Here is a 25220-nt window from a genome sequence, read left to right as displayed (position 1 = left end):
GGACTACCCCCGCTGCAGGCTTCTCCTATCTCGACCCATTCCCCGGTAATGGGCTGTATTCTAGTCCCTAGGAGGCTGGTCCCTCGGGACACAGACAAGTCCACCGTTACGGACGGTCTGCCAGGCCATACCTATGGGCATAAGGATCTCTCTGGGTCCACACCAGATGAGATCTTCTCAATTCTATGTATATTCACTGACAGAAACACACTGTTTATGCTGTCATTCTTTTCTTTTTGTTCGTTATATGTTTCCCTGCCCCTTCCTACCTCCATGTGTCCCCCCTCCTTGGGCCCTGGCCTCCCATTTGCCCCATTGGGAGGTAAGAGGAGCGGACGGCATGGGAATATGCGGTAAAGACATCACCACATCATCAGTCAATCCATCAGACGGATATCTCGGCCCTAGGAACGGGGTAAGACTATGGCTCATGATACGCCCTACACACCCACTATCATTAGATGGCCCTTAACATAATTTCACATAACGTAAAGGGTTTCAACAGCCCCTTAAAACTCAAGGTAGCATTTACAGAATATAAAAGGCGGGGTGGCGACATATTGATGCTCCAAGAAACTCATTTTAGCGACAAAAGTGCCCCCGTTTCATGGATAAGCAATATTTGCAGTTCTTCCTCTCATCAGCCCCTGAAAAAAGAAGGGAATCGCTATACTTTTCCACAACAAGATACCCTTTAACGTTAAAACAGTTAAAAAAGATAAAGAAGGTCGCTACATCATCCTAACGGGTTCCATACATGAGCAACCTATTACCCTAGCCGCTGTGTACGCTCCCTGCGAGCAAGACACAACATTTTTTGATACCTTCTTCCAAACCCTGAATACCTGGGCACAGGGCCATATCATTATAGCAGGGGATTTTAACATAGCCCTTCAGCCAGCACTAGATAGATCCAGCACCCCCAAAGAGAGTAACAAAAAAGCGAGACTCTCCCTGACTTCAGGCCTCCGGAAGAACCATCTAGCGGATATCTGGAGAGAGTTGCACCCGCTGTAGAGAGATTACACGTTTTACTCACATCCTCACAACTCATATAGTAGAATCGACTACTTCTTTGTCTCTAGTAGACTGGTCCCGCTGGTCGCCCGTGCGGTAATCCATGATATTTCATGGTCAGACCATGCACCTATTGAGCTAAGGTGTAACCAAATTAAACATGGCAGGCTGGGAGCAAATTGGAAACTCAACGAATCCCTCTTAAAAATCCCCGATATATGCGAACACATTGGTAAAGAAATTAACCAATTCTTTGAAATCAACACAGGCTCTGTGGAATCCCAGTAAACTCTATGGGAGGCTCACAAGGCGACCCTCAGAGGCACGTTGATAAGTGTCGCGGTGAGACGCAAGCGGGAAAGGGACGTTAAAATTATGACCCTTCAGTCTAAATTAAGCTCCCTATCTGAGACATAAAAAACACCCAGATCCGCAGGTCCTCAAGGATTTGAAAGATACTAAGATTGAATTAAATATGCTTTTGACGTCCAGGGCAGACAATTCGTTATGTTGGTCCAAGAGGAAATTTTACGAAAAGGCTAACAGACCAGATACGATGCTGACCCGTCTGCTACGTAACAGACAGACCAACTACAATATCCAAGCGATTAGATTGATGTCAGGCTCCACCTCGGCCAATCCTAAAATCATAGTTAATGAATTTGGTAAATTCTATGAATCTTTATACAACGGTGAGAAAGTGGCACATACCACAAAAACGAGTAAGTCACTAGGAGATTTCCTAGCAAACTCAAATTTGGCAAAGCTTACTGAGGCGGAAAGACAGAGCCTAGGGGCAGATTTCACTGGGGAGGAATTACCCACGGTAATAAAAGAATTGAAACATCAAAGGCCCCGGGCTCGGATGGCTTCTCGGGGCTGTACTATAAAAAGTTTTGCAAAGTGCTTACCCCAAGGCTGCTCCGAATGTTTAACGCAATATTGGCGGGAGCCCCAATCCCCAGAGAGATGCTCCGGGCGTCTATATCACTAATCCATAAATCAGGCAAAGATCTGCTGGATTGCAAAAGCTATAGACCAATCTCCATGATTAATACTGATATTAAAATCTATGCCAAACTGCTGGCCAATAGACTAAGTCAGATCCTGCCCAGACTGATACATCCAGATCAAGTCGGATTTATTAAAGGTAGACAAGCAGCGGATAATACCCCACGAATCATTGATCTGATAGAATTGGCTAACAGTGGAAAATCACAAATTATGATGTTAAGTCTGGATGCCGAAAAAGCGTCCGACAGGATCGACTGGCCGTATTTAAAAGAAACGCTCAAGGCGTTTGGATTTGGGGAAAGGGTGAGTGAAGCGATTATGACACTTTACTGAGGCCCTACTGCTAAGGTCATACACCAGGACTTTCCATCTGCCCAATTCCAAATTAAAAGTGGCACGAGACAGGGGTGCCCGTTATCCCCCCTCCTGTTTGTTCTTTGTATGGAACCCTTAGCAGCTCAAATCCGTGGCTGTCCTGATATAGTTGGGATAAATATTGACTCGCAATCCTACAAAGCAGCTCTATACGCTGACGACATTCTATTATTACTTTCTCGACCCCTCACATCTCTGCCAAATCTATTTAATCTGCTAGACAAATTCACTAAAATATCTGGATTCAAAATCAATCAATCTAAATCAGAAGCTCTAAACATCAGCCTCCCCACAGAGGTTGAAAAGCTACTAAAGCTAAATTTCAATTTTAATTGGAAACAGAACCAGATTAAATACTTGGGAGTCCATATTACTAAGGATGTTAGAGACATTTATAAGGCAAACTACCTCCCCCTATTCAGATCACTAAAAGCTGACATCTCAAAATGGTCCTCCCAGAGAATCTCTTGGATAGGTAGGATACAAAGTATCAAAATGAATCTTCTCCCCCGTATCCTAACCTATTCCAAACACTGCCGGTGCCACTGAGACTGAAAGACCTAGTCTCGCTTCAGTCTGATATCTCCAAATTTATATGGGGAGGTAAAAAAACGAGAGTAAACAAATTGACCATGAAAAGACCCTCCACAGCAGGGGACTTAGCGGTACCTTGTCTGTAGTCCTACTATAAAGCGGCGCAATTAAGCCAAATTGTCCAATGGCACTCCAACCCTGCATTGAAAAGATGGGTGGAAATAGAAAGGGCAATTTGTGCCCCAATAGAGCTGCAATCCTTGATCTGGCTCCCAAAAAAAGCACATACAGGTGCTGCCATGCCGCTTTCCTCTGTGACCAACTCGCTGTCAAAGCACAATCACTCCCTCACCACTAAAAATTCCCTGATGTCCCCCCTTTGGGGGAACTCCGACTTTGCTCCTGGTCTGCAGTGTAGTAGTACCTCTAGTTGGATAACGGCCGGATATACGCGCCTTAGAGACTTGAAGGGCAGTGGCAACAAAATTAAATCATTTGAGCAAATCAGATATGAAAAGAATATCCCCCATTCTGAATTTTTTAAGTACCTCCAGGTCCGAGCATTTTATAATAAACTAGCCCCTTATTCAGCGCTGACCAATTTTGAAAAGCTCTGTCTGGAAGAATCAGACACTTCGGGACTCACATCGCAGTTATACGGAGAAGTGGTGGGTTCTGCTGACCACGGACAGGGACACCCGAGATACAGATCTCAGTGGGAATCTGACCTGGGAGAATCCCTAGAAGATGAGGACTGGAACGATATCTACCTAGTGGCTGCCAAAAGCTCAATCTGCACCACACTAAAGGAGAATGCATATAAGGTCCTAATGAGATGGTACCACACCCCACTAAAATTATCTAGGTATGTGCCAGGACTCTCCCCGCTGTGCTCTCGACAGTGCGGAGAGTCGGCAGACCTGTTACATATGCTGTGGTCTTGCCCTCGGATCGCACCTCTATGGGAAGAAATTCGTGATTGGACTCAGAGGATCTTGGGCCTCCCGATTCCCCTAGACCTGTGGCTGTTCTTGCTGAACAGACCGCTAGGGGAGCTCTCAAGAGCAAACAACAAATTGATCGGGCACTTTGCCCTAGCAACCCGATGTGAGATCGCAGCAGTATGGAAACTTAACAGGATTCCTTCCATCCCCAAGATTCGGAACAAGATTTGGTTTATCTGCCAGATGGAAAAGTTAACGAGTCTAGTTAACGACACTGGCATCAATTATCTAAAGATCTGGTTACCCTGGTTGGCCCAAACAGACATACCCGGGGTGGAACGGGCCACAATTTGGCATTGATAGCACTAGATGCATTCTCCTTTGGCAGGTCCAGCCTATATTTCATCTTGTTATTAAAATCATCAGGGAATCGGCAAACAGGTCATAGAAGTTCCTTGACAACAGGTGTACGTACACGGGCTCAAATAAGTAGGTCTTCGTGATTCTAGCTGAAAAAGCACCCTCCGAGATCCGCTTTCACCTCCCAGAGAAGACATACCTCCCCCAACCCTATATCCTCCCTCCCTTATGTCTCTCCCCACACTCCCCCATCATCCAGCGGTCAGTTATATATCTCCGGATACGACGGTAGATATCAAGATACCGAAAGATGGATGCTGTCTAAGTTAGTCTCGTCTTGTGTTGTCCTGTCGTCATCCCACATACACTGTATTAATTTGTAAGACTATGTCATATGTACTTCCCTTGATTGGGTTTATGACACGTTATGATTTGTACCTGTACATTACTTCAATAAAAATGACAAGTTACAAAAAAAAAAAAAAAAAAGAAACCCTAAAGAACTGCATGCTCCTAGGATGCATACCCGGGATCATCGACACCGTGATTGTTAAAGAGGCAGCTCATCCTAAAAACGAAGTGCACTAATGGCAGATACATGTTTATCGGGTTACATCTGGGCAATTGATGCCTTTTTATTACAAATCTGACACCTGTAAGTATTTTTAAATACATTGTAATGTTTGTTTGGAAACATAGTGATTGATCCAAGATTCAGTCAGACGTGACATCGCTTCATGTCAAGCTCCACATGCAACACCTACCTTTCATCACATACCTAAATCCACCCTCAGCTCATTTTCCCCTGTGACCGAGGATGAGGGCTGCGTGCTTCTTTGATCTCACCCTACAACCTTCCCTGTTGATTCTATTCCCTTACATTGCCTCCCTGGAATACCAAGCCCCAGCTCTAATTCACCTTTTTAACCTCTCTCTCACCTTTGGCACATTCCCATATTCCTTCAAAGATGCACTCATCACACCCATTCTAAAGAAACCCTCTCTTGACTCGGCCTCCCTCTCTAACTACCAACCCTTCTCTCCTCCCCTTTGCCGCAAAGCTACTTGAGCGATGTGTATACAACGCCTCACTTACATTCTCTCCTCCAGCTCATTGCAATCTGGTTTTCGCCCTCTACACTCCACTGAGAGAGCACCAACGTGAACTAAAGTGGCCAACAATCTACTCACAGCTAAGTCTAATTCCCCATACTAATTCTCCTGGAGCGCTCTGTTGCCTTAGACACTGCTGATCACCCCCTTCTCCTGAACACTCTCCACTCCATTGGCCTCCATGACGCAGCTTTCTCCTAGTTCACGTCCTACCTATCCAACCGCTCCTTCAGAACGTCCTTCTGTGGTGTCTCATCTTTACTCCCTCTCTCTATTGGGGTCCCCCAAGACTCTATCCTTAGTCCTCTGCTCTTCTCACTATACACGTCTTCTCTTGGCAAACTACTGCAAGATTTTGGCTTTCAGTATCATCTCTATGCCGATGATACCCACATTTACCTCTCCCCCTCTCTCCTATCCCGTGTCACCAACTCTCTGTGCAATCTCCTCCTGGATGTTCCCCCATTACCTGAAGCTTAACATGTCCAAAACAGAACTAATACTCTTACCCCCTTCCACTCCTATACCCAAATTCTCCCTCACTGTTATTAACACCACAATCTCATCAATACCTCAAGCCCGCTGTCTAGGAGTCATCATTTACTCTTATCTCACATTCATTCCTCACTTTCAGTCCCGCACGAAGACCTGCTGTCGTCCCATCCCAAATATTCAGAAAATACACCCTTTTCTCACTAAAATCCTAACTCATTAACTCATCTTGTCCCACCTAGAGTACTGCAACATTATCCTAGTTGACATATCTCTTGTCTGCCAGACTCATCTACAGTACCTCAGTTACAACTCCACTTCTGCTGCTCAAATACGCAAATCCCTACACTGGCTTTCTATATCCTCTAGAACAGAGGTCCCCAACTCCAGTCCTCAAGGACAGCTAACAGTGCAGGATTTAAGGATAGCCTCATTAGCACAGGTGGCCCAATCTTTTTGACTAAACTACCTGTGCTCTAGCAGGGGTATCAGTAAAACCTGCACTGGTAGTGGTCCTTGAGGACTGGAGTTGGTGGACCTCTGCTCTAGAATCATATTTAAAACCTGAGCTCTGACTTATAAAGCTCTCAAAGATGCTGCCCCTGCTTACACTCAGCCCTCACCCCCAAATTCATACCAAGATGCCCCCTATGTTCTTCTCACGACAAACACTTTTCTTCCTGCCTTATCACATTCTCTCACTCGATTGCCTCTGGGTACTCCTATTTGTACAGTATGATGTCACGGAGTCTTCAACAAGTGTGTGCACAAGTGAGCCCACTCCCCCTCATATCCCATTGCTTTCCAATAAAGTGAGATAAGGTTAGAGGAAGCACTTTGAGAAACACCCAGATTCAGAGGCCATGGAAAAAGGTTTCGTGCTTGATTTTCAAAGAAACAAAAAACAACCACATATTTGCTTTCAGAATGGAGACCTTTGTTTAAAGAAGTCAAATGTGGCTATTAAGCTCTTTACTCAATGTTTTTAGTCTGCTACAAGAAATTGCACAAAGGCATTTCAAATAGTGAGCTAATAGTAGTAATAGAGAGCTGCAAATACTACCATCTTAGTATTAAGCCAAATAAAACACAACTGTAAATACTGTACCTTGCCTTTGACCATTACTTTTATGTAACCTGGCTGTACATCAACATCAACCAGAGAAGTATCCAAATGCCTGTTGATAAAACAATTCAGATACTGTGTTAATAAACAAACAAACAAACATCTCAAAGGAACATTTATTAATCACTTTCTATGTATTATTCCCAACATACAACCATAGAGGCTCATTTTTACAAAGCAGCCTTCTGCCATAAGACACCTCTCTGCCACTGGAAGACACCCAACAGCCGATTAATAATGGGAACTCCTACAATATAATTGCATGAAAATGCACCAAATAATGTGATCCGTCCATCAATTAATACTGCAAATATTTATTCTGTGGTTTATCTTTCACTTTTCCCATGAACGAGTTAAACCTTTTTCAAATTATAGTGTTACTTTCAATTAAATTGCTGTAACATCTTCCCAGATCCAATGTAAAAAAAAGTAATCTAAACATTAGGAGACTAAATGCCTTATGCTATATTATAGTAATTTGAGATTTTTGAACACAAATGGCCTTGTAAGAGACCTGTGCAGAGATATACTCAGGGTGACCAATTTGAGGGAAATTAAACATGGTTTCATGTCACTTTCAACAGCAATTTAAGGCAAAACATAATACAAAGAAAAACACCAACCCCTGTGTAAGGGCTGACTCACTTCCCCAGTCTCTATCTGCAAGGCTGGGGGGGGGGGGAGGGGAGGAGAGGGAGGAGAAACCCCCTTTCCCAACTATCACACCAAAAAAGTCTAAAGAGGTAACTGTAGGCAGGGGCTCTTTGTGGCAGTCTCTGAGTCTGGTTGGGTGTCTTGGTGTCTTGTTATAAGCACACAGTTCTGCCTGTGTGCTCAAGACGACAGTGTGTCTGTGCTAAGAAGTCTCTACGGGTTTGTCTCCAGGAGGGGTGTTTTACCCTTGTCTGATTACCCAGGTTGAGCTGGTTAATTAACTAGCTGCAATTAAACAGCTGTCTGCTGGATTTCTCAGACAACTAGAGGCTTTTATTTAAAAACAGGGATAAGTCCCTGTTACAGGCCTGAACTGCCGCTTTGGACAATAAAGAATTACCTCATAAGAGGTTCACTTATCAAAATCTATCTGCAAAATCTGCAAAAATTAACAGCATCAGATTTATCAATTAAAAAATCCAATTGTTTTCAAATTTTTTATTTGTTACACACCCTTTTAAACCAATTTAGTAACCGAAAGACTGAGACACTCCCAAATGTCTGCCCAAGTCTCACTTCCATTGTGAAGAATTTTCCTCGAAAGTCTTGTGAGTTAAAATGAAAAAAGCCCTTAACATGTAGAAATCTCAATTAACATTTTAAGGGAACTGATACCTAAAAAAATAATTAGAGATGTATGTATATATATACACACACACACACACACACACACACACACTAATCATCAGCCGTTGTCTACCAACTGCTGAATGAAGGCCCCCCAAGGAACTTCCATTTACTGTGATTACAAGCCTCTTCTCTACGTGGCTCCAAAACATTTTCTAATTTTATTCTCCCATCTTACTTTTGGTCGTGAGCTTGGTCTTTTATTTTCCCTTGGAATCTAGTCAATTTTCCATATTTGTCCTATGATAGTAATTTCTTTGAGTGATATGTTGGCCCACTGCCATTTTAATTTCTTCAGCCTTGCGATGATGCCACAGATTTGTTTAGCTTCTGACCCATTCATTCTTTTTCCTGTTCCTTTGGGTAATACCAAACATGCATCTTTTCAAACTTCTTTGAGTTGTCTGATGCTTCTGAATTATCTTTGCGTTTAGGGTTCAAGTTTCACATTCATATGTGAGCACGGGCAGAATACACTGGTCGAAAACTTTCCTCTTCAGGCACAGTGGAAGATTCACTTAAAAGATTGTCTTATTTCTTCCAAATGCGTTCTATCCCATCTTCATTCTCCAGTTGATATCATTCAAAAGGTTCCCATCCATTGTTACTTGACAGCCAAGGTAGACAGTCTTTGACTTCTTCTAGTTCCATTCAATTAGATCTTTGCAGAGTTTACGTATTTTTTGAACATTCCTTTGGTCTTCCCGAGATTCATATCGAGGCCAACTTTCTTACTTGCTTTGTCAAGTTCTCCGATTGTTGCTAGAGGTCTTCTGGACATGTGGCAAATATAACAATGTTCTCTGCAAATGATCCTGGGGCACAGACTGAAGAGTTTGCACACCCCTGTGTTAGTAGATCGTGAAATCCTTACAAGAAAGAAAAATTCATTCCTGTTACCGTAACCATACTTACCAACTGATGCGTCGTCTTTCTGCTGGGAACCAATCTTTGCATTGAACTCTTCCATAACAATCTTAAGGCGACAATTTCCATTGTTGTTAAGTTTGTTGATTTCATGGTAGAAGTCTTCCACTTCATTATCTGTGAGTCTTGCTGTTGGGGCATACAGTACACTTAAATAATTTAAAAGTCTGTATCTCTTTGTCAACAGAATGATGATTTTGGCTGCTCTTTCGAAGAGCTTTCATTCTCCACTATCTTGTTTCTACACCTCTTGTTGTTAACAATGATGCCTACTCCACCGATTTTTCCATTTTATGTACTTCTAATAATAGATGTCCATTTTTGAGCTCCATAAGGCCTTTATATTTTCTTCCTACTCACGAAGGCCACATCCCATTTAATATTTTCACGTTTGTCTTCCAGTTATTGCAGTACTGTTTCATTGGAGAGTCCGGCAGTTACAGGTAACCGGATTTAGGTTTGAATGACAAATTTTATGTAACTTCCAAGAATTCAAGCATCCTCTGCCTTCATGCCATCTTCCTGAAGGCTGTTCCAGGGTCTGGAGAATTAGGGTCATTGTTTTTTGATGTGTTCCATATTTGGGGATAAAGGCCTTATATGCATATTGGCAAATATATTTCCCACTTTATCAAGCTTTCACAATATGGTTAAACCTACCAGCACAAATGCCACTACACTAGTGATGTACCGGGTACCAGGAAATTACTCGGTACCCAGCTTACCTGGCCATATTTAAAGTACCCAGAAATGACCCAGAACCGACCCAGGGCGCTGGGACCCGGTGCCGGGTAATTTCAGTTCTGCCCTGCTGCCTTGGTCCTCTTCTTGGAGAATGGCACGAGTAGAGCAACAGAAGACTTACCTGCAGCCAGTGGCGAAGAGTGAGGGGGACCGCGGCAGAGGGTGAGGAGGACCACTGCGTTATCCTGGTGGCAATGGAAGCAGCGGAAGACATCCTTCAGGCGGTGGCAGCAGAGGACAACATTCTTCAGCCTGTGGCAGCAGAGGGCGACTGTCTTCCCAGTCGGTGCCGCTGGGAGCAGTGCAACATGTGACCGGAGCAGAAGCATTACTATTGGACAGCCGGGGAGGAGCTGCACCGCTGGGGCGCACTCTTCCCCAGCTGTCCAATAGTAATGCTCCTGCTCCGGTCACATGTTCCTCTGCTCCGGCTGGCACCAGCTGTAAAAGATGTCGTCCTCTGCTGCCACCAGCTGAATAATGTCATCTCCTGCTGCCACCACCTGAAGGATGTCTTCCGCTGCTCCCACCACCACCAGGATGTCACCGTGGTTCTCCTCGACCTCCGCAGCGGTCCTCCTCACCCTCTGCTGCCGGCAAGTCAAAACTACACGGCCGAGTAAAAAAAAATTCCCCGGTTACCCGGTCATGTTTTGGACCCGGTACATCACTACACTATACATGTTCCTGAACACCCATTGTCACTTTCCCACCACTTTGAGGCAATGAAATGAGGTAGAAAATATATATTAATTACCTATAAATAGCAAGATCCAAAATTAACTGGTTATTTTCTTCATCTTCAACCAAAGAGAAATCAAGCCTGTATACACACATGAAGGCAAACATGTAAAAACAAAGGCAGGATACATGTTTACATTCATACTTCTCAATATAGTAAGAAATTCCTTCAAAGCTGCTCTTCTGAAATTCCAACTTAAAATCAACTCACTGAAGTAAACAGCAATGTAGGGTATACATTTTTTTCTAAAACATAAACATTACATTTGCAATAAAGAAAACAAAGATTGCGTAGTAAGAGTTTACATACTATGTATGTATGAACCTTTTTATTTATATAGACAACAGTGTATGTTGCGCTTTACAAAATTACAATACAAGGGAAATAAAGTGAAATAAAGAGGAGGTGAATGTTGCAGCTAATACACCATGTAATGGGTTTACAGGAGGAAAAAAATGTACAGGCAGGTCTCTAGGAAACTAAAATCATGACCCTCTGAGCAGAATTTTGCAAAGATGTGAGTAGTGAGACAGGAAGGTTACTGATGAGATGGTTAAAATAATCAATAAGAGATAAAGAGACACATTTACTAAGCAGTCTTCTTGGGTAAGGCACCTTACAGCCCATTCAAGCCATTCGAGTGATGGAAGGTGCCTTATGGCAGAAGACTACTTAGTACAGTGTTTTTCAAACAGAGTTCCTCGGGCATCCCCAAACGGTTCCCTGCAATTTTCAGGTAATTTTAAAATTGTACCAAATGCAGAAGAATTTACAAAGCATCTGATCTCAGACACACGTTATTAGAGAGGGTTGGGGTTCCTTACAATGCATGTGATCTCAGACGTGCTATTAGAGAGGGTTGGGGTTCCTTACAATGCATGTGATCTCAGACACACATGATTAGAGAGTGTTGGGGTTCCTTACAATGCATCAGATTTCAAATGCAATATTAGAGAAGGTTGGGGGGTCCTTACAATGCATCTGATCTGAGACACACGATTAGAGTGGTATGGAGTTCCTTACATTGCATCTGATCTCAGACGTGTTAGAGAGGGTTGGGGGTCCTTACAATGCCTCTGATCTCAGACACGCTATTAGAGAGGGTTGGGGTTCCTCAGAATTTCACATAGGGTTCCTTAACCACAGAAATGTTAGAAGCCACTGGCTTAGTAAATAGAAGCACATATGATAGCATACATTGTAGCTTTACTTTTCCTATATATTAAACATACAATACCTGCACAAAAGCAGAGTACGTGGTTGTTTTGCCCTTGTACAAAACTGGAGTTGAACATTTATAAATCTATTTTATGCTGTAGATGTTCGGTCTGCAATAAATAAAAATAATCTGTTTCCAGAGGACTGTTAAGAAAATATTTTCTAGAACATAAAAAAAAAATGGAGAAGTTAATTATCTTTCACATCAGTATTTCTACTGGATTGATAATTCACTGGTTGCCTAGTTTCAGGACAGAACTATAATTAACCTTGGCATTCTCCAGGCACATACTAAAGCATATATATATATATATTTATATTTTTTTAAAGATCTGTAATTTATTATACAACAGTCTATTCTCCAAAAGCAGGAAAAGCAGAATAATGGATTTTATACAATGACACCGATTTTGCATCAAATCTGGTTCAATTCCCGGTGTCAGGATCTTGTGACCTTGGGCAAATCCCTATCTCCCTGTGCCTCAGGCACCAAAAACAGATTGTAACATCACCTGGGCAGCGACAGCATCTAAAACTCATATGTGCTGCTCACCACACACTGTAATTGTGAAGGGCTTTGGGGAGAAAAGCGCTATAAGAAATAAAGTTATTATATTTTTTCTTCTGCGTACTGCACGATTCACCTACTTTGGCTCATTAACGTTCAAAACACGTCCTTCAGATGTAATCAAAGTCTTCTGAGGTTTTATTTCTTTTTCTTCTCTGAAAGAAAAACAAAAAAACAAAACAATGAACTTCTTATTCTTACAAGATTCAACGTTTGAATGAAAACCTTTCTTACAATGCAGAGACTGCACCCCAACACAACAGGAAGGGTGATGAAGAGCAATCAAAGATCTTGAAGCAAAAGAGCAAGTCCGTATTTAAGAAAATGTCCTATGTTTAAGAAGAAAATAGACATAGGGTTGTTTCTGCACGCGTTAACTCAGGGATGGCCAACTCCAGTCCTCAAGGGCCACCAACAGATTAGACTTTCAGGAAATCTCTGCTTCAGCACAGGTGGCTCAATCAGTGGCTCTTACCAATTATCGGGAATTTAAATAAGGGGTCAAGAGCATGTTCGCTAATTGAAAGTATAGGTATTACTTTATCCTGCCAAGTCAGACAATGAAATGTACAACATTGAGATACATTGTATTTGATATGCAAACCATTCCAGTTTCTGAGGCAGTTAATGTTATTAACTGTAAATATTGAAATGGAAAAATGCAGAACTCAAAAGTAGAACTTCTGTATTTTAAATAATTATTCAGTCACTTTTCCAAATAGGTATTTTGCGTTATCTTTCGTATTTTGCTTTGTATGCTTTTCACACTTGCTGCTCTTGGCATAAATACTGAATATCAACATGGGGAATGAAACAGCCTTATCTATCTCTCTCTAACAATCAAATTCAATGTGAATAATATTTTTGGGGCAATGCTGTATGAATATATATTTGGCACGTACTTGCATTCAATAGAAAGTCTCGAACTGTGTAAAAAACCTGATGAATTCCCAGTACCATTAAGCCATGGCTATTATATTTCTAGAACAGAAATCACTCAGATACAGTATGTGATACTTTGTCTGTGATAGCCTGTCTCCAAAAAGTTTAAGATAATCCATAAAAATATAGCAAATATGCATGTTTTATTTGGGTACTCGTTAAGGAATCATTGAAGATTTAGGATGACGGCACACGAAATACGAATATGATTACTGCCATAAATAAAACCAACTAAAAATAAGATGACTGAGAAGAGACGAGACACTAATCAAATACTGAGAGCAGACAAAGTAAAGCCAATGCATGAAATGATTGCAAGAAATGAAAAAGGGTGAAAATATCTTAAAAAATGCAACCAGATATCTCCAGACTGCCAGAACACAAAAAGGAAGGGAAGAAACTCTGTAGAAGGTGTATAAATCTTCTTATAAAGGTCCAATTTACAGTGGAGTTTACAAATACATGGGTTACGAAAGAACTCATGATTATTAGAGATCTGCCAAACAGACGGACCACTTTTTGTGAACATTTCAATAGGCACATTTCAATTCTAGTATTCTTGGGCAGTGAGAATCAGTGTTTACTGAGTATCTTTGAAGCCTTAGGTTAATATCCTGAGAAACAAGAAATCCAAACCGGCAAATCACAGAGAAACAGCCAACTTGTGAAACGTCTCATGCAGTACCAGTAACCTTGTAACATGCTAAGCACCCGCTTAGAATACGTACAATGAATCAGAAACTGCAATCTGTTTCTCTGCCATGTGTGATATCACCTGTATGTTTATACATGCAACTAGAAATTACTCCTATTTATACAAAGAACATTATAATAAGTGCTGTAGATGGCCGTGCATGGCCGCAATGGACAGAGTGACATGGGTGTGGGACAGTAGCCATGAGTGCAGGCTATTTGGATGCTTCCTTTGAGAGGTGAGTTTTAAAGATTGGTCGGTATTAAAATAGATAGGTTATATCCATTAACAGGGAAAGAGGTGGCAGGAAGGCGAGGGCAGGCGTGTATATGACTGGGTCTAGGATTAGGAGAGATATCCCCGGAAAAAGGAGGAGGGGTTGGGGGAGAGTTAGAGCAGGTGAATAGAGGATTTGTGGGGGTGCTTTATATTGAGGGGTGCAGAAGTTGTTGGGAAGAGGTGTGTAAATAATGGTGCCGTGTATGGGAACATGTATAGATGGAGGGAAGGAGAGATGAAGCAATGTAGATAGGAGGAGGGTGGGGAAGGTGGAGAGAACTGTGACGTGAACAAAGAGAGCTTTTGTCAAGTTAGAAGTTGACGGGCTGTCAAGCTGCAATCAGCGGCAGACGTTTTATCTCCTGTAATAAATTGGTCATATTATCTAAGCAGTTCTAAGCTACAGTATAATGCCCTTTACAGCTACTTCACTTCTGTCCCATGACTCAAAATAGAATGCAAATATAAAACATTGGCCTAGATTCACCAAGTGTCGATAGATGGAAAAATAGACGTTACTGGTGTTTAACATGTACTTTATTTCATCTACCTATTCTCTAAAGCCATATCCCCAAAAATAAAGCAGTGATAAGGTCTGTCTACCACAGGGATGTGTGTGCAAATGAGCATGAAAATGAGTAATTAACACCAAACTACTTCTTTACATGCTATTCACTAAACTCTAAGGGCCTCATTCAGAGAGGGTTGATAAAAATTATCGCCAGGGCATTTAAAATGCTGTTTTTTTGGGTGTTGCTATCACGGTATTCAGAAAGGCTCGATTACCTGTGATAGCAAAATTCCCAAAACGGGCGAGTTGCTGCCAGCGAGAGCATCGAGCCTCTGAAAAGGCCTAAACCAGCGATTCATTTCTGCTGCAGAGGGAGCGGCTCTGAGAGAGCCACCTCTCCCAGCTGAAATGTCGCCCGAAAATTATTTATTTAAATATACATTTCTTTCATAGTGTATATGTGCAGGGGGTCTCCGGAGTTGAACCACGTTGGTTTCAGGTCCGGAGACCCCCTGCTTCCCGAGATACAGGCACCTTTATGGGGTGCCGGTATCTCCTATGCAAGGAAATGTCCCGGTCACGTGACGCTGTCCCCTGCACCTCTACACTATTAAAGAAATGAATATTAATAAATATTTTTAAAAAATCAATACACGCCCCCCCCCTCCGCCCAAACCCATACAGTACAGTAATGGGCAAAATAACTATTATCTAGATATGGATAATAGATTATTTGCCCATTATTAAACACTGCATTAGCATACAAAAATAAAGTAAATAAATACAGTTATGCTTACCACAACAGCAGGTCCCTCTGTCCTCCGTAGCAAGAAAGCATATACAGTATACAGTACATAATAAAGACATTCTAATGGCCCCTAACCCCTTAATCACCTTAGCGGTTACTAACCGCTATAGTCATTAAGGGGTTAACCAACCCTGACCCGATACAAACCCGGGAGGCCTAAGCACCCACCCCTGACTGACCATACCCACTCTGTACCCACTGAGTAGTATAGTGGTACATCATACCCATATAATAATAATATGGGCATGATAAGCATCTATAGCACTCAATGGGCATCCTAATTACAATACATTAATACAGAAGACACACAATAATAAAACCTAACTCAAAAAAAACACACTTCACTAAATAAAAACAGAGTCAGCAAATCCAATCAATACAAGCAATAACAACATCAACAATGAATTAATTAAACCATTAACTAATCAAAACAATTAAATCCTAAAACAACTCAAAATGAATAGTAACACTAACCAATCAAAACAATTAACTACAACATTAATGAATGTAAACATTAAAATACAAAGAAAGAAATTTTAACAATATCTGAAATAACCATAAAACACATTAGCTAACATAATACAACATTAACTACAAACGAACACCAATCGCAAACCTTTTATTAGCATTAAGCATGAAAAAACAAACAATCGCATCCACATAATAAACTGAAATGAAAAAAAGCAACAGCAATACCAAGCGAGAAATGCCCCCCAAATATTGTCATAATAATGTATTAATCTGTACCCTAAAGAGGTACAGATTAATATATTATCAGTCAATGTGCCTCCCCCAAAAAATCAAAACACACATCCAATGAATAAACCCCCGGCATCAATCCGAGGCAGGAAAAGGGCCTGAATTTTTCTAAGTCCCGACACATCGCAGCTCATCGAGGCAATCTCCCCACCAATTTACCTAATGTTTGAGGTGAATTGGATTTGGGGAGAAGAACGCCTTTTAGGGCTGCGATAGGCCGCGACAGCCGACTAGCGGGTATCTAAATCGCGCGAGTTTATGATCTTCTCGAAAATGGACGATAAGCGGCTGATCGCTCAATTGGCGATTTTCTTTTGATCATAAAATTTTGCGTCGATACAGGCCGTTATCGAGCACTTATCGAGGCTTTCTGAATACGAGCAGCCATTTTGGTCGATAAGTGCTCGATAAGGGCCTTATCGAGGCTTTCTGAATGAGGCCCTAAGACCCTGGAAATATCGGAGCACTGATGTCGTTAAGCCCAGAGGTGAAAGTGGGTCGGTACGGTCCGGCACACAGTACCAGTGATTTTATATGAAACTAACACTAAAGATAACTAACCTGCTTCTCCCAGCCTCCACGTGTCTCCACAACAGAACCCGGCTCCGGTCAGTGATGTAGGATAATATAGATATGCCCATATTAGGTCATTTTACATCACTGACCGGAGCCGGCTTCTGTTGGAGACATACAAGGAGACGCAGGGAGACAAAGAGAGATGCAGGGAGAGAGACAGGTTGGTTTTGGTCAGGAGGAGGGCCGGCCCGGGACAACTGTGGAAGTATAGCATGGTTGTGATATTGTGTGGTGTCTGCTGGCTCCGGTCAGAATAAATATACGTTTATTTGACCTCTCTGTGTCCTGTCTGGTGCGTGATCCCCATGTTAAGTCCTGGTCTCCCACGACAATGTGCAATCATGGTTAAGCAAAGGACGTCAGCACATTCAAATGAGGGCATGGTTCGATGGGAAAAGAAATTAGATCACGTCTACTATGAAGAATTGTGGAAGCGTTCATGAATTATACATGTTTAGCCTCTCCCTTTGTTCCGGAGAGTACCCCGCGACACCCAAGTTAGGTTTTTTTTTCTGCAGACTACGTCAACAAAGTGATTCCTCCTTATTTATTAGAAAGGACACACGGGAACGTCGGCTAAGAGGGAATAGGTAAAGACAAATCAATCCACATCCATGTTTACCCACTAACATTGTTAATATGCTGCATATGAGATTCTTGGGAAAGAAAATTGAAAATGCCTCAATCACCTATATTTAACCCCTTCAACACATCCCCGATATAGGTTTATTTTGGAGCTAGGAGGGATCCCGCCTACAACAAGCAGCCGATTGGCTCTTATACTGTACCTTATGCTCCCTTTGGCTTTGCGTTTTTCCTCCATGTATCTGTGGGTTTCTAATCTACTTTCAGGAGTGTACGGTGACGGCTGCTTCCAAAACTCTTCGTCTTCCTCATTTTCAGTGGTTTTCGATGCCTGTTCTTCCTGGTCTATTTCAGGGCAGTTTTCTTTGTTTTCCACATAGTCTGGTCTTTAAAAAAAAAATAATTAAAAATAGTTGTCAAAAAGGTAAATTCATCTGGTAAAATATAGCTAAATGTTATTTTTTTTTCCGAAATAACCATTACCTGTTCTGATAAATAAATGCATAAATAAGAATGAGCTAAAAGGCGATTAACGGGATTAACCCCTCACTGCCTAAAGCAGTTACAATGCAATGTTGGCCCTTCTAACAGCGACTGTCACAGATTAGATATTGGCGGCTGCCTGCAAACAGTGATACCCGTATTCATTCTGAGATGACTCGGAATCAGTCATTTGCAAATAGCATGAAATGTGAGTGTGTGAGAAACATTAGAAATGTGTCCCTGAAGAGGCTTGGGGAAAATCCCATTTAAAAAAAAGGAAGTGAAAAGAAACGGATTATTCAGTTTCCATTGGTTTGCACGTCTCATATCATCATGACGCATGGATAAAGTAGTGCTCCTACTGCTAGGAGATTTATTGATGGCTGGGAATGTTGTGAACTGCAGGAGTGGGCAAAACGAATTAAAGCAAGAGAGCATTAAGTACACTACTACAAACATGCTCGGGAGGATGAATGATGGACATGCTCAGTAGGATGAATGATGGACACGCCCATCTTTCTGCAACTACTTTGATATACAGTACTGTAAGAATGGCTTGCTAAGCAACTGAAAACACTGGAGCTGTTCTACTAGGGAAGGGGATAAATAAGGGGATACAAATCTGAAAGGACTGTGGAAGATGTCCTGGAGGTAATTGAAAAATTAGCTTTGTTATGTGAATAAACTAAGTTGTATTTTCAAAATAAAAGCACCAGTCTGGTGATTTGGACTGGCATCCCTGTTATGGTTCCAGCACCCATTAGGTAAGCCTACAGCAAGTACAGTATTTCCCCGCAGCTTCTATCTAAATCCCTAATGTTGCCTAGTACTGCAATGTTCAGTATCGCCATAAATAGCAAAAAGTTCATATTCACCCCAACTCCAAAACATAAATGATAGTTTTAACCCCTTCTCTGTCAGCGAGACCTGCAACTAAATGCACGTCAGTTTTTAGTTATCATAGTGTCCCTGCATTACAGACACCCTGATCGAGAATTGGTTGGCCCCTGCAGCACTAGGGGGAGAAAAGCAAGTCTTAAACAACCTAGTTGACACGCACATGGTGTTGTTGATATCTGTATACCAGCGTCTGTCAAATCCAGGCTTTTTCTCTTGTGGTTTTTTATTAGCAGTGTGTTTCCCCGTCAGCTTTATCTGTGCATCGGCTCTCTCCCTGCTCCTCTTCCATGAGTAAGCCTCCTCTTGTTCTTTGATGCGTTGCTGCACTTGGGGATAATTCTGTACAGCCTGAATCCGTTCTGAGCGCTCTATCTCTTTGCCGTCCAGCCACTTGAGAAAAACAAACAAAACTATTTCAACTCATGGATACAGTAAGGAAAAGAAAAAAGAAAAATCACACAGCACATCTGTTTTTCTATATTACTTTATTGAAAAAAAAACACTACACCCAGAAAAACATAAGATGAAGGTAATAAGAGTTACATCTCTGCCAAAGCTCTATAACACCAGTGTGCATAATTTATATTACTCCCATTCTACTGAACACTTATATCATGCAGTGTAGGCAATTAATCTGCACATGCAGCCTCTCCAAAGCAGTTTAGGTAGCAAACATATTGCAGTATTCATGAGGAAGACACATAATGCTTCCAATTCTCTCTGCTCACATCTAAGAAAAAGTCTCTTGTTGGTCCACTAACAGGTGTCACAATCTAAACGCATATACTAAAAAGAAGCAAAAAACACAGGAAATTCATTTTTAATCCTAATCACGTATTGCACGGTCAAATCTTCATGCAGTTTTCCACTGCAGAAAGAACATAGGTGTACAATTATAATTGCAGGGCTTCTTAAACATGGCCAACACACTTCTGTGAATTCTCTGTGAAATCATACTAAACTGGAACTGGGACTTTAATTTAGTAAACGATAAAATATGGTTAGTTATGTTCAAGGAAGGGGACAGAGTAGCAAATATCACCTTAATACATTCCAATTGACTTCAATGCACAGCAAGTTGTCTACCAGTATTGGAAGGTACCCTATGCCAGAAGACTGCTTAGTAAATAAGTCCTAATACCTTTTGCGCTGCCAGAAGGTCCAGCAATGCACTGCAGCGGTGAAAGGGTTATTGTCCAACATATTGAAAGAGAATAGAAAGTATTACGGTCTGGGAATGTGAGAAAGTGTCTATAACAGGGCCTTTCCCCTGTCTAAAAGGCTTCCAAAACAAAGCGTCTTTAGCTGATGAGTCCAGCAGGGAGTGGGTTAATTTCAGCAGGAGTTAATTGACCAGTCTCCACCTGGCTCATCAAGCAGGCTTAAAAGCCTGCAGCGCAGACTGCAGGAGATCTCTAGCACAGGAAAGTCTGTGCTGCCAGAGAGACTCTGTTCCATGGAACACTGATCCCTAGAACCTGCCAGAGGGATCCCCCTTCCCCCACAAACCCTGGACTGAGGGACTGCTGAAATATTAGTCATGGGGTTAGGCCTGATTGTTGTTTTCTGTTCTAATGTATTTACTGTTTAAAGCTGCTGGCTAATAAAGCCTATGTTTATTTTTCCCTAAAAACGTCTCTGGTGTTTTACCCTCTGCACACATCTCCTACACTGACCCGAATAATTTTGCCCTTTTTTTTTTAAAGTAGCCGTTCAAGCTGCCGTAATTTGCTAAGCTGCCAATCGATCGGCAAAGATTCGGCTTGGGGGTTCACTAAATGACTGTTAGTGCAGCAGAAGAGGACCAAAGATGCAAAAGTTATGTGGGGAAGATCATGGGACCAGGCAGTCACTAGATACAATTGGTGCAGTTGTTGGGGAGAGGGCAGAGCTCAAAAAGGCATGTGCCAGAGACTGTTTCAGAAGAGGAAGGGGGATGTGACTTTGTAAATGGTTGCTATATAAACAAAAATGCTTGTTACATTATAATACATTAAAAATATCATTCAGTGTTATTAAAAAAAAATGCTACAATATTTTCTCATAGTACAGAATTGATTATTTAAACACACACATATTGCTTGGTCTGCAGCTTTAATTACCAAATTCCGCTAAATGTTTCACCGAGCTTTACAGGGCAAAAAAATGACCAGCGTTAGTTTGGTATTTCAAGACTGAGAAATCCATATCCTGAAATAGGGCTTTTGCTAGAGATCGAGATACCTGAAGTAACTAGGAATTAAGCTAATTTTCCCGTTTACTGGTACAGTAGGGCCTCGCTTCTCGGCAATCATGCGCAGAAGGGGAGGAAAGACTGAAAATCGCAACCTGCCGTATTAGTGGGGCCCTATTGTATCCCTCCACATATTGTATAGAGGCGTATTTTAGGAAGTATATACTTTAAGTCAATTGGCCATCTACTACATATTTGGCACATCTATTAAGGACCAATACAATCCCTTACAAGACTACCACCTATCTGAAGAAGGAACCTTTGTGATCCTGAAAGCTTTATATTCTTTTGTAATATTAGCCATTAACAATGATCATCTTTATCCTTTATTCCTTTTTATTTTCTACAAACTAGATTCAAATATACAACAGTAAAGAGAAGATGCACATGCAATATGGTGACAAATTGTTTACTGCACCGACACACTTTATTAGAGCAAATACCCGGTATGTACCTGGCAGATACCTGGAATGCGCCGCTCCTCACCTCTGACAAGCCCCGTTGCGTTTGCCTTCCCAGCCTGGGTTCATGCCTGGCTGATGGGCGGCTGATTTGTTAAATGATAATGATTAGGATTTAATAGGCTGCAATGCTTCGCGTGTCTACCAGATGGCATAAATTCATGAATTGTAATGCAGTATATATATATATACTGTGCAGTATTGCAGCCAGCGGGAATAAAATGCTTCAATCCCTGCCTAGAAAATAACCCAATATACTCGGGCAGAAAACAGTCACAAACCTCAATACACCCGGGTATACCCGAATTCGTGGGACTAGCCGAGCTCGAATAAAGTGTGTCGCCAGTGTAGTTCATTTCTATGTTTTTTTTCTCAGAAGCATGGGTCATTTAATTCAATCTTGTGGCCAAAACAGGTCAAGCCTGCAACCACGTCAAGGTCAGACCCTTTCAGCAGGTCATACACTACCCACTTATCGATGCATGTACTGTACTGCAATCGTCATATACGTGCATAACTGATGTAAATAATGCATTAGTAACAGGCTCTATAGTCTCCCCGCTAGTTAACAGCTTACGTACAGGTAGGGAGCCGGTATTGCTGTTCAGGACATGCTGACAGGAGCATTCTTGAGCTGCCGTTTGCCTATTCTGCGATATGTCCTTACTCGCGAGTGTACTTAAAGTGAGTGGCCTTAAACCGGGGTATGCGCATGCATATATATATATATAAATATATATATATATATATATAAATATATATATATATATATACGTATATATATATATACATATATACACAGATTCCCAACAAGCTCTGAGAAACCCCAACCATTACCACATAATTGGGAATCTGTGTATTTTGTTAATTGTGTGCAGTTGGTCTCAGTTGCTTATGGGAGGGTAGTGCCCCCCCCCCCCCCAAGGTTTAAGCTTGCCCCATCCCACTTTCCGAGTTGGCAGGTCAGTTTCATTTTGCCAGGTTACGACAGATCCAATGTGATCATTCTTCCTGTAATTATACAGGTAAATAAGAATGTTAACCCAGGTGAGTGTTAGGACCTGCTACGGTCATGCCTTGTAAGTGGCAGCAGGCTTAAGACGCTTTGGCCAAAGGGTTAAACTAAATGATCCTTTTTACAAGAGATATATAGGTATTGCACTGTGTATTTTTGTCACAATGGAAGTAGCTTTGGGCCTTTTTGTTTTTTGTATATATATATATATATATATATAATGTGTTTTTTCAATTGCACTGTAGCTCACACAAAGACGCTTTATGTTCATTATTAAAATACAAGGGGGACATATTTAGTGGACCCCTTTGGATTATGTCATATCTATGTTCAGATTTTCTGTTAATATCTAATTCTATCTCATATGACATAAGCATTAAGTATATGAATATATATTTGATATACATTGGTTTATAATTTTGCATTAATTAAAAATTATATTTATATATTTTTTTCTAATTATTATGAAACATATGTATATTTAAATCTATTGTTTCCAGTATATTAGAATATACACTATGGATATGTTTATATATATTTATGCATATTACATTAGATATATATTTTGATAATAGTTTGTTATAGTGTATTTATCTCTTGGTATGGAGTATAAGTTTATGCTAAACTGAGTCTTATAACACATAATACATACCATACCATGAATATGAGTATGAGGAGAGGGGTGTATTATGTGTATGAGGAGAGGGCAGTATTATGTGTATTGAGGAGAGGGCAGTATTATGTTTATGAGGAGAGGGCGGTATTATGTTTATGAGGAGATGGGGGTATTGTGTGTATGAGGAGAGGGGGGTATTATGTGTATGAGGAGAGGACGGTATTGTGTATGAGGAGAGGACGGTATTATGTGTATGAGGAGAGGACGGTATTATGTGTATGAGGAGAGGGGGGTATTATGTGTATGAGGAGAGGGGGTATTATGTGTATTGAGGAGAGGGCGGTATTATGTGTATGAGGAGTGGGCAGTATTATGTGTATTGAGGGGAGGGCAGTATTATGTGTATTGAGGGGAAGGCGGTATTCTGTGTATGAGGAGAGGGCAGTATTATGTGTATTGAGGGGAGGGCGGTATTATGTGTATTGAGGAGAGGGCAGTATTATGTGTATTCAGGAGAGGGCAGTATTATGTGTATTGAGGAGAGGGCAGTATTATGTGTATTGAGGGGAGGGCGGTATTATGTGTTTTGAGGGGAGGGCGGTATTATGTGTATTGAGGAGAGGGCGGTATTATGTTTATGAGGAGAGGGCAGTATTATGTGTATGAGGAGGGCAGTATTATGTGTATTGAGGGGAAGGCGGTATTATGTGTATTGAGGGGAGGGCGGTATTATGTGTATGAGGAGAGGGCGGTATTATGTGTATTGAGGGGAGGGCGGTATTAAGTGTATTGAGGTGAGGGCGGTATTATGTGTATTGAGGAGAGGGCAGTATTATGTGTATTGAGGACAGGATGAGGGTGTAAGGGCGGCAAAATTGTAATCTGTCACTCCCTACGTCATAAGGCCAGTTATTTTACCAGTTTTTCCTGGTACAATATTTGAATCAATAAATAAAAATAAAATGCCATAAGTCTGACATCAGAAGACACATTACCCATTGACTTGAAGGTGTCTTATGGCATAGCACCACTTAATAAACATTGGCCTTGATGTTTATTCCATCTGTTATGCATGCTGCGTATAAGAGGGCCAAGCGATATCACAGAAAAACATGGCTATTAAAAGGAGTTTTCATATTGTTTCCTTTAGAACCGTCTTTGTTGTTTGCATATTATAAAAATACTTACGAGTGTCACTCGGATAGAACCCCTTGAATATGGCACTGGCTTTGATTCATCAGAGTAAAATATGGACAATTCCTTTCATTTATATCCACTGAATTTCACGTTCATTAAAGGATTCTCCTATTTCCGCTCTCTCCTTTCATAGCCCAACTTTAATATTTTGCTATGCATGTGTGTTATTCCCCATGTGTTTTGTTCTCTGCCCTGGTTTGTCATGCATGTTAAACAGCTTCTCATGCTGGACAAGATCTTAGTTGCATAAATTGTAGCCTTTAGAGTGCCTGGTGTACGGTGGAAACAACCTCCGGCACTTTGAGGTCCTTTTATCGCTCCAGGATCAATCACATGATGCAGCTGGTCCCCGGATGCCGTAAAACGGAAGTATAGGAAGCTCCGTTGGCGCGGTCAGCCTTATCATCTCCTAGAAAACGGATCAATTGCCTATAATGTACAGATGTAACCAGATTTACTGTCCCCAGAGCCACGGGATGAAAAGCAAAACGCTGTAGCTCCGGGGATAGTAAAAACCGTGGCTGCCTAAAGGGGGGGGGAGGTGGAGTCTTACAAATGGAACTCCACACGGAAACATTTCCCGCTTCCGGGGGAGGCTGCAGTCAGGATCAGCAGCGGGAACATTAAGTCAGTCTGGCTACATCAG

General features: G+C 41.5%; 1 protein-coding gene across 6 annotated transcripts in view; it reads right to left on the bottom strand.

Annotated features, from left to right (window-relative positions):
* The window catches only part of DNAAF11 (dynein axonemal assembly factor 11), a 71669-nt gene that overhangs the window by 36682 nt on the left and 9767 nt on the right, over window positions 1–25220 (bottom strand). For 5 of the 6 annotated variants that reach the window (XM_075581909.1, XM_075581928.1, XM_075581917.1 and 2 more), the window contains exons 5-9: window positions 19198–19442; window positions 17873–18055; window positions 12596–12670; window positions 10745–10810; window positions 6958–7027 (exon numbers count right to left, since the gene is read on the bottom strand). In XM_075581909.1, coding sequence (XP_075438024.1) covers window positions 6958–7027; window positions 10745–10810; window positions 12596–12670; window positions 17873–18055; window positions 19198–19442 — 639 coding nt within the window. The remainder of the gene's footprint in view (window positions 1–6957; window positions 7028–10744; window positions 10811–12595; window positions 12671–17872; window positions 18056–19197; window positions 19443–25220) is intronic. The other variant, XM_075581925.1, reaches the window with a different exon arrangement.

The sequence above is a fragment of the Ascaphus truei genome, chromosome 2 (genome assembly GCF_040206685.1).
Source record: "Ascaphus truei isolate aAscTru1 chromosome 2, aAscTru1.hap1, whole genome shotgun sequence".
In the NCBI taxonomy this organism is placed as follows: Eukaryota; Metazoa; Chordata; class Amphibia; order Anura; family Ascaphidae; genus Ascaphus; species Ascaphus truei.
Note: the sequence above shows the minus strand (reverse complement) of the source record. Positions and strands in the feature narration are given on the sequence as shown.